Here is a 13,161-nt window from a genome sequence, read left to right on the forward strand (position 1 = left end):
CACATTGCATGGATTAGCAAGTTTTAGTCCAGGCAGAAGAAAAACCAATTTTTTTCCCCTTTCCAGTAACTGCTTCAGGTATATTATCTAATGAAAACACAACAAGATTTCTGTAAGGAATGTGAAGCTTGTTTGGTGCTTCCATCAAACAATTATATGTTGTTCATCCACTATCTGAAAAGCACTAAGGCATATCCAGACCTGATTACATTTGTTCTTAGCTCCAGATCAGACTACCCCACTAGGGTGGCAAGCAGTTTCTCATCCCTGCCTTACCAGATCCTTGATGCAGGCATACACAAAAGAGGGGTTTCTAACAACAATAGAGACACATTTGCTTAATATCTTGATCATCCTAAATCAGAATGTCTTTGATCATTAATGGAGCCTTTCAGAGTGCTTTGAATTAAAGGATAAATTTTCAAAGACATGTAAGAGGTATTTGCTGACTGTCTTCTATTCAGACCAGTGGGAGGTAAACAGCTCAATCCTCATACACTGAAATGTACCCTTTTCAAATACCATATTTTTGAAAGGCATCAGACTTTTCAATAACTAAGAAGCTTCTAAGAACAACAGTATCATTTCCACTGATACATCTGTCAGCTAATGCTGTTTCCAGGAAGACTTTAGGCCAGCAGAAAACAGAACAGCTCAAAGACTTTCACAGGAGAAGAATATGGAGTACTCCTAGGGGAGTGTATTCTTTTGCACTGCCACGTATCCCAGACTCTCCCCCTCCACACACAGAAAAGGACACAGGGCTAAGTGAAAAGTGGTCTTGCAACAAGCATCACTTTTGCATACCAGTGTTCACTGAAGGCTCTAACTTTCAGAGAATATTACAGAGGTACACAAAAAATATCAGTTCAGCAAAAAAAAAAAGACTCACAGGAGCAGAAAGGTAAACAAGGATTAGAGTCATATTGTGAGAAAGATGTCAAGTGGCATTGATGAACACAATGAAGGTTAACATCCAATGTATTCATTGCAAATGTGGAGGGAAACAGAATCTTTCCCCAGCTGTCTGCAAATTTTGTTCATATGTACTAAGTGCACAATGTGGTCCTTCTCAGTTCTGAAAAACATGGTCGTTTATGTAAGTGCATAAGGGAAATCACAATCTCAGTTGCTTTTTGAAAATGCAATAAACTACACATTCTCCTCCCTGATGATTTTTATCATTAATAATGTAATCTCACAAACTAAATATGAGAAAGTGTAAACAAGTTGTTAGAACAGATTCTTGAGAGCTCTTCTTCTCATTACAGCAGGATTTTTCTATTCTGCAAGGAATTTTTGCAAGTTATCACTAAGAGACAGAGAAGGATATATGGAATTCCCTGTCTCGTCTCCTTTATTAAATACACGTTTCTTATTTAATTAAAAGATTTTCTAAGATTACTTTTGATTAATTTGGTCAAATGGCAAAGACTAATTAGAACAACCAAGGTTTGGAAGCCCATTAGAAAATAATCATTCTCCGCAGCAAAAGTAAGAAATATAAACCAAATATTAAGATGTTATCTCCCCAAGGTCAAAAGAAGTAGTTCAAGATGTTCCAACTCTCTAATTTAAAAACAAAACAAAACAAAACAAAAAAGCCAAAACCAACCAACCAAAAATACCCCAAACCAAAAAGCCATACCAGAAAGAAGAGGTATCTGAGAAAGTACTTACAACAATGTCTTCAGGAAAAGTATCCAGACTGAAAGATCCATCATCAAACATGACTTCATAGAAAAGTTGAGATGTCACTCCTATGACTCTGCAGCTATAGTATCGTGTATTCCTATGTTTCGTGATGACTGTCTGCCCAACTGTAATGGCCTTCTCACATGCTTTAGCTCTCTTGAAAAAAGGAATTTAAAAGAAAGAGTAATTTTAAAATACCAGCTTACTCATCAGGAATTTATTAGTGTCAAAGCAGAATTGATAACAGTTTACCACTCAGTATAAAAAATTCAAATGCAAAATCATTCCTACCAATCGTCATCACACAAATTTGTTTTACATACAAAGTTGCGGCATTTTATGAGAACAAAAATGGCATCTGAAGAACAACAAATGACAGCACTTAAAAATATTTTTGCAACTGATGCCTTTTAACTATTCTGCATTAGATCAATAACACACAATTATCAATATTTGTAAAATTTATTTGTCATATAATTTTTAGAATTTTCTTGAAGAGGTAAGGATGAACCCAGATTATGGTCTTGCATTCTTTTAAATGATGGGATTTTTAAGTACTGGATTTCAGTATGATTCCACATAATTGCTTAATATTTTGCTGAGTGGGATGCAATAACTAAACGCTTGCCCAGTTCTTGTTAGAGCTGTCTACAGCAGTGTATATGAGTAACTTAACCCATACTGTGCAGAAATTTTGCTTTAAAACTTCAGACAACAGTGACCATTATCAGTTCTTTATGTAGTAAATCAGTAACAATAATTTTTTATTTCCCATTTTTAATTCCCCAGAGTTAGTTATGCCAATCAGAAGAGTAGCAGGGTTGTTAAACTATGCAAAAATTCTACATCAGCAACTACCTGATGGATTCTAGAAATAAAAAAAATAGAACTTTGTAAGCGAGCAAATGCTCAGAACCTCACATAATGCAGACAGCTGTTATATCTCACCTGCCAACTAATGTATCCCCATGAACACTCCACTTAAAAAGCAACCTTCTTCACCAGGAAAAATAAAATCAAGAGCTTCTCATCCTAACAGCACAAGGAAGGTACTTCTTTGTTATGATCCTAACTGTCTATTCATTGCTTCACAAAGGTCCATTTGTTTACGCAAAAGTGAGTTATTGTGATTTTGGTTATATTTGAACAGTTGGAACTTTTCTTACAATGGAAGACGCTACTACAAGGGGCAACTATGCTGGTATATCTTAAGCATAAAATATTTTTTATTATAAATGTTTATACAAACATCACAAAAACACTTTATTACATTGCTAAAGTAATTACTTAGTTTCCTAGCACTGCTTTTCAAACCTTCAAAGGCAGTGAAATCTTCAACCAATATAATAATCCTAAAAAGTGTCTGTGAAAATCTGGAAAATGCTACAGCTGGAGAATTTTTAGCACTAATATGAAAGGGAGAACCAAGGACAGCATCAGTTCTTTTTGTTAGATTCCACGTATTAATATTAATGTCAATGCTTTTGAGGAGGAGGAAAAACCCACCCTAAACTTGAACACTTCTGTTTTTGCAAAGACTGCAGTCACCATCCTGCCTCTTTCTTGGACCAACTTCTGGGATTTAGAATTTTTAAACCTCTCTACTCCTGCAAACTAAGGGCAAACCAAGTACAAATATTATGTACCATTGCTGGAGACAGTACACTAAATCTCTGTGTGTCAGAGCTCTGCCTGACATACGCATTTGGAGGATTTACTTGAGGTCACCTCAGACAGTAAAACCCGATGATGTTTCTAAAGCATTTTCAAGTTTACCTAAGAATAATGATCTGAGCATACTCACAAATTATTTAACCATTTACATGTATAACAAAATTGTTTCTTCCTCATTTTACCTGCCTAAGGTTAGACTAAGTAGCAGAATTACCAGTAAATATCAATTTACTGGTATTATCACAGGATTGATAACATGTCAGTTAGCACTTTTTATCCAATCTTGAAGCATATGTAAACATAAATGTTAATTTACCTTTCAATTCTTGACTTCAGTCTATTCAGTTATTTGGGGGGTGGGATCAGAAATGAACTGAAGAGTATTAATTGAATTATTAGTATGAGGTAATAGAAAAAGTTTGATATTACAAAAGCCCAAGGAGAAATAGCTCTATTAAAAGGTTTAAATGTTTTTAAAGCCTGAAGATGGAACTCTTCAGAGAAGACAGAGACAAAATATAATCTTTTAAGAGAAAATACAGGCTCATTTAATAATAAAATTTTCAGAGAAGAAACTCCATTGCTCATTAGAACAAAAAATAAACAGAAGTGCATCCTAGCTCAAGGAGATTATTTCTCAGTATGTTATCTTGGTAGGATTCTTGATTTATTTCTCAGTAAAAATATTGACAAGCACACTCTGTAATTGATTGCATGTCCCAGAAAACATTTCCTGTCAGAAAATCTTAAGAATTTATTGATGTTAAGAATGTCATTTTTGATCAGAAATGACAGTTATTATGTAAGGGAGTCTATCAGATTAAAGAAACAGCCGTGGTAGTTACCAGATTATTGAGAAAGCTGTGGTTTAAAAAGCATGATTTTCTTTAAGACTGCCTAAGCTAAGGATGAACTAAGATAGTGGCAGAAATACAGAGAACAACCAGATACAAAAAAAAAAAAAGTTAACCTCCCCTTCTGCAAACTTCAAAAAGATAAGCGGGAAAATTACTTTATTCTTCATTTTCTGTATGGCAGGACACAAAAATCTTCTTAAAATATATAAACTGTGTGCATGTGAAATCATAATAACTACCATGAAATAGGCATCTTATGTATATCTAAATATCTAGAAACTTTCTCTGACTACAATCTTTAATGGGGGATCCTCAAAATTTTGAGACTGATTTGATACAGGAACATAACTCTCAGCATTTTAAGCTTACCCCTTGGAACTTCAATTTAGGGACAGAAATGATGCATGACATTTCAAAAATATGTCGGCTCATGATTTTTGAATATGTCCTTCCTAAGGCATGCCTTAGTCTCTCTGAAATGTTAAGGGGCTGGCAGTATTTGGCAGACAGCTTCCATCTGACAGCATCCCTTTGTTCCCTGTGTGCTACTGAGGTAAGAACTGGCAGATAATGGCGGAAGGTAATTTGAAATAGCTCAAAAGGCCATGACAGTAGGTTTTCACAACTCCTGTCCAGTGGGTTTTGAAACTCCTCTCTCTGCCCACTTTAAAGACAGTTAACCTTTCAAAATGAACATAACTAGGCCCGTCTAGATGGCCTCTTCTGATCATACTTTCCAAATTAAACACCACCTGTGAGTATATATTTGCCTCCAGCTCACTTTCTCTGACCCTCAGTGCTGTCTTTGCTAATCTTCTATGGATGCTTTGGGTTTTTTTTTCCTGTTAGTACAGCTGCATACAACTTCTTTTTCTCATTTCCTTTTGTATGAAAGGGTTCTTTTGATCAAAACAAATTCACAGATTCATAGAATGTCCTGAGTTGGAAGGGACTCACAAGGATCATGGAGTCCAGCTCCTGTCCCTGCACAGGACAACCCCAAATTCACACCATGTCTCTGAGGGAGTTGTCCAGGTGCTCCTTGAATACTGTCAGGCTTGGAGCCGACACTGCCTCCCCAGGGAGCCTGTTCCAGTGTTCCACCACCCTCTGGGTGAAGAACCTTTTCCTAATATCCAACCTAAACTTTCCCTGGCACATCTCCCTGCCATTCCCTCAGGTCCTGTCATTGGTCACCAGAGAGGAGAGACCAGCACCTGCCCCTCCTTCTCCCCTTGTGAGGAAGCTGCAGACCATGATGAGGTAGGTCTCCTCTCAGTCTTCTCTTCTCTAGGCTGAAGAAACCAAGTGACTTTAGCCGCTCCTCATACAGTTTCCCCTCCAAACCCTTCACCAACTTCATGGCCCTTCTCTGGACACTCTCTAGTAGCTTTATATCCTTAATTGTACTGTGGCACCCAAAACTGCACACAGTACTCAAGGTGAGGGCACACCAGCACAGAGTACAGCGCTCAGCACCTATTCTCAACTGTACTTCCAAGTGTTCTTGAAGTTTGATGACAGAAGGGTGTGAGGGATATGTTTCATGCCCAGAGACAAGCACCATCAAAGAGGAAAAATGAAAAAAACATGACCTACTGTCTGTAAGTAGTAAATCGCAGAGCCTTCCTTTCATATTGACACTCCAATTTACATAATAAAATAATAAGGCTGCAACAGAAATAATCAAAAACACTCTGTATAAAACAACTTTTCTTCTAGCAAATTTTTGTATTATTTCTAAAGCTGTACCTTCAGCAAATATAAAAGGCATCATTAATTTTGAGTCCCTGGACCTCCAAAGAACATATTTTTGAAAAGGCATATCAACATTTCAGAACTTCATTTCTTAGTATTTTTATAATTACTTCATTTGGCAGCACTACATGGATGCAAGGATTATGCTTTCCCTTTTGATTGTCTTTCTGATGATCTGTCATCAGAAGACCCGCCCATATTTTCCATGGTTGACATTAAAATTGTACTCTAGGAAAAAATCTTGAAGATAATACAGAATCTGATACCCAGTGAAAAAGACTTGTGGAAGTATATTGATGAATAATTTGGAAACAATTTACTTGAGATCACAGTCATAAATACTTTGGATGCATAGTCCACCTCATCATTGCAATACGCCCTTGCCTGATGTGGAGGTACACTAACACCAGTAATAATGCACGTTTATCTGTACATAGGTAGTTTTTTTGCTGAGCACCCTCATTGATTTACATAGTACAATACTGCTACAGATATATGTCACAATTTTCCCTAGTGCCCAGGAGCCATGCTTTGGTTGTTGAGTTTTGCGTTGTTCCGTAGTTTTTCTTAAAACTTGAAGAAAGTCACAGGTATTCACTGAGCATCTAGGTACAATATCTGAGGCTATATCAGTGAAAAACCAGGCAATTTTAATTCTGTTTCCCTGAATTAAGGAGTAGTAATAGTGTCCTTGCTTTACGTATGATGTTTTCAAATGCTAAATACCAATTTTTTTTCTTCCTGACAAGACAATTTATTTGATTCTTGTAAAAACTTACAAAGTGAGTATAATCTTTCAGATTGCATGATTCTTTTGTTCTGCTTTTAAACAAGGAAGTTAAAACAACAGACAAACAAAAAGAAGTTCATTAGAAGTAAGATACATTGTTATGCCTAATGGTGAAAAGCAATGTAATTTCTGCATGAAGGAATAGTTAATAGCTAAGAAAAGCATCACAAGAAAACCAACGGTGAAAAAACTTCAAAAGGCTTAAAGATGTGATTAGATTAATTATCCAAAAGACAGAGTATAAAACTAAGCATATACAAACATATGGCAATCTCCTTTGTCTCAGGAGTAAGTTAAGAATTTCAAAGAAAAAAATTCTTTAACAAAATATCTGATCTTTCCAAGCTTTGGCCCAGTGAAAAACACAAAAGCATAATTTTTCCTTCTCTTCTGTAAATATCATTTTGATCTGAGCCTCAGGAAATAAGTTAATAATACAGATTTTTTTTTTTTCCAAAAAGGTTGGTGCTGAGTTTCATTCCAAGCTACTTTGAACATCCGTCATGCAACCTTTACATAGTAGACACACAAAATCCTGTTTCTCCATAGTTGGTGGCTTTTTCCCCTTTGATGCTACCTGACATAGGTCAAGAAAATCACTAAGAAAAATTTATTTTATGGGATTCCATGTCACACTATTACTACTGTGTTTTTTTCAGATAAGCATGTGTTTTGTTTCTTACTATTCAAAATAATAGCTATTTAAGAACTTCTTTTCTGTTCCAGAGAAAGTGTACACTAAGAAAGCTCATTGCTGAAGTCTGCACTGTTTTATATTAGATTGAAAGTACAAATTCTGCTTAAAGAACCCTACCTGTTTTTTCATTAATATTTTGTAGGTATTTCTATTTTATTTTATTTATTTTTATTCTATTCTATTTACTTATTCTCTTATTTATATCTATTTATTCTATTTATTCTATTAATAACTAACATGAGCACAGAAATGCCAGAAAAAAGTCTGTTTAGGACAGATATACCACTATAAGGACAGATATACCACTATAATAAACACAGAAGAAATAATCTGAAACTTCGGCACATTTACCATTTAGTACCATGAAAGAGAATAAGGTGAAGGAGATCACATGCATTGTTTAACACCATAAGGGGACTCCAGCATCAGAGACAAATATATTAGAGGAAGGTGGAAAAATTAAGGGACTGAGGAAATGGCTGCAATATAGATATGAAGTGGGAATAGAAGGAAGCATTTTGCAGAAGTCCTATTTGATTAGGGAATGATTTCCCAGATACTGATGTAAGTCCCACTACTTAAAGACTTGTCCCAAACAAATACTAGAAAATATTTGGGAAGAGCAGCTCTGTTTTTATTGGCCATGATTTTAACCCAGTTATTTTCAACTAACAGCCAAGAAAGCCAAGAAAAGTATCTTAAGTTTCCTATACAGATAGAGGTCTAAATTTGTTTGTTTGTTTTTAAACCAAACACATTTTCTTTAAAAGTGTTTGAAGAAACTAAAACCACGTGACATGTGCTGGTTTCACGTGTAAATTCATTTTGGAAGACAACAAAAATCTTTAAAAGGCTTAATAGTTCTGTGGAAGTTTTAAACAGGGACGCACAATTTGTTTTCCTTTTTAAGAACCAACACTCAGGACTGATTATTGTAGTTGGGAGGCATTAAAGCTTACTACACTCACAAGAAAATCTTACTTTTCAGTAGCCTTGTTATTAAGACCAAGGATTCACCACCAACCTCTTGAAAGACATACATTTTGCATGCATTACCTGGGTTTATTTCTTTCACTCCTAATGTATAAAGGACATAAGAAATTTGCAACTTGTGAATTCTCAACTTGTTGCGAATTCTCAACTTGACTAACTTACTAAGCTATTTGCTCAATAAAACTACATTAACTCCTTCTAGTTTGCCAGTAAACAAAATACAGTTTTTAAAAGCCCAGGATAAATGGCAAGAGCTCTCTCTTCATTCAAATAAGACATTAAACTAATTCTTCTTGTGCCTCAACTAAAATTAAAGATTCCTCCTTAGCACAGGCTAGATATAAAAAGCCACAGTAATAACATGAATTTTCATGACATTCCAGTGTTACTTTGCCAGATGACAGAATAATTATGATTGGATATTTGCAAGACATTTTTGGCTGTGGAACAAAGAACTTACATATGCACCATATCCTATATCTCACAGTATCTGTGAATATTTGCAAGATACTGTGATCTGGGTGTTTGTAATACACTCCTGGTTAACAAAACAGAGAACTGAAAGATTTGTTCTGGCTGTCAAAACAATATATTCAACAATGGCTTTAATGGAAAAATGTGTTAGGCACAGCAAGTATAATTTCTCCCAGGTAACAGCAAAAGGAAGAATTTTCAAGATGTATAGTTTGCTATGTATGGAAATATGATAGATGGAGCTATGATAATACGTAGCGTGGCTCCTTCCTTCCATTTTCTCAGGAAACATACTTTAAATCTGCTATTCAATTTTTTAACAAATAAGGAAACAAATTTCTTACCACATTTTGGTTGATCTTGTGCCTGAAACATGTGATGTAGACAACATACGGCCAGTCATCAGGTTCCATTAGCACTCCAGCAGCATGGGCACAGGTAACGTGGAAGGAGGCTGGGCAGCGTCCATATGAACACTGAATGCAGGCACCAGAGATTTTCTTAATTCTCTGTCTGCAGAAGATACATCTCTGCAGAAGCAAAATAAACAGAATATTTACCATACTACCCCAACTCCATTGACTTCTGCAAGTATCTCAGGACTGAAAAGTTATTTGTGCTTTAATGATTACACTTTATACCTTGCAATATGCATGTCAAAAGAACAAGAATTTATGAATTACAAGGTAACTTAGTAATATGATAATTAATAGACAGCATTTTTGCTTTTTTATGTTAATGTGAAGATGATCTGTTCTGGTGCTATAGTAATAAAACTCATATATAACTAGCTATTTAAAAGTTTGATTTTGAATTCCATACACTCCTCTGAAAATTAACCTGCTCCTCCTAAAATGGGTAAATAAAAAAAACCCCTATATATAATTCTGCAGAAAGTAACAGCAAGATTCAAAAATAAAGAGAATAGGCCCACAGAAATGTAGGGCTGGACAAGACTTCCATATACCATTTAACCTAGCCCCCTACTTTGAAGCTGGACTAAATATATACTTAGTCTTTGGGAGATGGTTAATCTAACATATTCATGAAATGGTTTCTACAACATCCTCATATAACCTGTTGCTGTGGATAAATCTCAAAGTTAGAAATGCTTTATCTCAAGCCTTTCCATAATTCCACAGCTAAAGGCTGTTCCTAAGCCTCTTTTCTTTTTTTCTAGTCTGATTTTCAGTGGTTGTGTATTCAATATAATGGTGATTGAGTAGGCTGTATTTTCCCACTTCACATATTAAAACACCATGTCAACAGCCCTACCAGTGTCAAGACATACCACTTTTTTCCCTTTTGCCAAAATGGAGACTGCATCAAAATACTGTCACTATTTTGTAAGTGACAAAAGTAAGTGGCCTATATGAAATAAATGAAGGGACATGAGCTAGGTTAACTGAGTCTGGGAAATGAGCTCCACCACACTAAAAAAACAAAGTACAAGAATACTGGTGTCTTGCCACCAAAAGACATTAACAAACACGCTAGATAGGATAATTAGAATAATTATTTTAGTAACTTCTATGGACAACTATGTTATATTATATATGGCAACTATCCTCTGACAACTCTCATCATGGTTAACAAAACTGCAAATGTTGCTGATGATCATAAAATTAACTCAGCTATTCTAAAATACAGACATTTTACTTGATGGCACAAAAGAGTGAATTCGATAACTTGAAAACATAGTGCTGGAACTTCTATTTGCCCTAAGTTTGTTAGCCACTGATTTTGTCAAACACCCTCTTGTCTGCCTATGCTGGGAACATGAGTAAGAATAATTTTGATTTATTTTTATTGTATGGTTAATAATTCAAAGTATTTAAAATTAACTCACATCAAATTCATCTTCCCAGGTTACCAAAGAAAACTGTTCTGTTGTTAATTAATTTCCATATTCTGAAGAAAATCTGCAGAAATTTTCTTGTATAATTCAGCACTTACATATTTTCAGAGGCTTCTAGCACTCAGTTTGTGACCGAAATAATTCTTTTTGCAAGGGCTAGCCCTGTCAAACTCATCAGTCATGCAGGGGTTTAGTTCACACATCATTCTGAATGTGAAAAACTCTTCAAGTTCTGCCTTCACATCCACTCCCTGAAAGCCAACAGCCTGCCTGGCTTTGCACAAGCAGAAACAAGAGCAGCATCTGGCATCTGGAACTTAGTTAAAAATTGTACCTATCATTCACTAAGAGGACCAGAACTCAGCTCAGTCTGCTGTAGCAGCATCAGGTATGAAGGACTATTAAGAGGTAAAGATGATTTTGCCATCAAAAGAAGCATTCTAGAGACTTTACTGATGTGCTGATATCTCATTGTGCTTTTGCCTTCATGTGCATGAGCCATTTTCAGATAAGTCAAGTAACTGTTTCTCAAGGGAGCTTAAGGATTTTATATATATACATATTCAGAACCAAGTAAAATGGGAATCCCAGAAAGAAAATGCAATTGAAAACTATTGTATGTAATGTCTAGACACTGAGTTCAGGAAAATACATAGCTCCTTTTGAATGCTTTTTCACGCACATATACACACAAATTTACCAGTCAATTTAACAAATAAAGACTGAAGTACAAAACACATATGGGTATTAAAAAAATAAATAATAAAAAAAATCTGGCTGCATGTTCTGAGTAAACCACTCCAAAAACACACTTCAGACTTAATGTAGAGACTGAGGGAAAGGGATAAAAATAAAAGTGCAGCTAAACTAGCAGTAGCTGAAGGAAGTATGTCACAGCACGAAATGCTGATCCCCCTAAAATGATTGGCTGCACTTGTGCAGCCAATATGCTGCAAATACTTGCAATTTGCAGGAAATATACAGGCACTGCAATGTGGCTGTATGTTTCTTCAGCATCTTACTGAGGTATCATGAAAATCTGGGAGATACAGAAATCAAAAACATTACATTTTATTAGTAATGCTTAAGAAAAAGATGCATGTACAACTATATATATATATGTACAGTTGTTCTTCTATTTTAATATTTTAAGGCTTATCACGTTTTAGAAGTGGAAAAACTGAGGAAAAGCTGAGGAAAATAAAAGCAATATGAGGACAGTGAGAGATGCTGGAGAGGAAGCTGGAAGTGCAGTCAGGAAAACTGAAAATGTAACACATTAAATGGGATGAGAAGACTTCATTCCTCTCTGTAAAAGTGACTGACTTCTCTGTTCACTTCCAGCATAGGTTAACTCAATAAGAACATATTAGACAAACTGACATGTTGTAAGAAAATTTATTTCTCACAGTACTTTTCAGAGCTGCAACTTGAAAGTACTTAAAAAAATGAATTTTAAAAAAAGCTATCAAATTACTATTGACTGTATTCTTATTTCCATCAAGCTAGTGTAAAATTAATGTAATACTGATGAAAAGTGAAGTTACTTCAGCTTTACTTGTATATAAAAGGAATACTGCTTGGCCACATGTAATTATGTGAACACAGAATTCAAATCGCATGAAGAAAGTGAAAATACTTCCTGTGTTTTAACCATGAGATGAATCCATCTCTCTGCCAAATACAAGGAAGGTAGTTGTTACTTCAGTTAACTCCAAACACAATTTTTTGGTGCTACACTCTTTACACTGTTCAGGTATCATAAAGATTGAGATCATGGATACGAACGGGAGGAAGAAAAATTACTGTACACGCAGGAGAAAAAATCCTATTTCTCTGTGTGGTTATGGGATACCAGAAAAATTCTGAAAATCAGTCTTCTTTCAGAAAGCAAGAATCAAGGTTGACAAATAACGAAATATGTTTCCTATTATTTTTAAGATGCTGTGTGCTTTGTACAACACTGAAAGGGATAATGCAGCTGCACCTGAGAATGAGTCTCAAAATTAGGCATGAATTTTGAAAAGTATGCATACACACCACTAAAAGTCAGGTGTACAAGCAAATTCACACCTTGCATAACTATATCAGGCAGCATGGCCCCATTCAGAAATATGAGAAAAAGCTCCTTGATCTTTGAAAATACAAGTCAGTTAATCTACTATATTTGATTAAGAAAATCACAATACACAGAATACAAGCAGAGAAAACTATAAAAATCTGCTTTGCCTAACTTTTGGAACCTTAGCTAAGCTACATACCAAGCTCTATAACAGCTCTAAGTAGTAAACTGAACTGTGCTGTGAATGACCCATACTGGCAATTCTTTCTCTTCTTACCTCATAATGTATTTCTCATAATGTAT

At 35.3% G+C, this 13,161-nt stretch overlaps 1 protein-coding gene across 3 annotated transcripts in view; it reads right to left on the reverse strand.

The window, feature by feature from the left end:
• The window catches only part of KDM4C (lysine demethylase 4C), a 260,269-nt gene that overhangs the window by 21,842 nt on the left and 225,266 nt on the right, over window positions 1-13,161 (reverse strand). For all 3 annotated transcript variants that reach the window (XR_012657889.1, XM_075078323.1, XM_075078324.1), the window contains 2 exons: window positions 9,283-9,468; window positions 1,681-1,851 (listed from right to left, as the gene is read on the reverse strand). Coding sequence is in view for 2 of the 3 variants with exons in the window: in XM_075078323.1 (XP_074934424.1) it covers window positions 1,681-1,851; window positions 9,283-9,468 (357 nt within the window). In the remaining variant the exon portion in view is untranslated. The remainder of the gene's footprint in view (window positions 1-1,680; window positions 1,852-9,282; window positions 9,469-13,161) is intronic.

Source organism: Phalacrocorax aristotelis, chromosome Z, assembly GCF_949628215.1.
Source record: "Phalacrocorax aristotelis chromosome Z, bGulAri2.1, whole genome shotgun sequence".
Classification (NCBI taxonomy): Eukaryota; Metazoa; Chordata; class Aves; order Suliformes; family Phalacrocoracidae; genus Phalacrocorax; species Phalacrocorax aristotelis.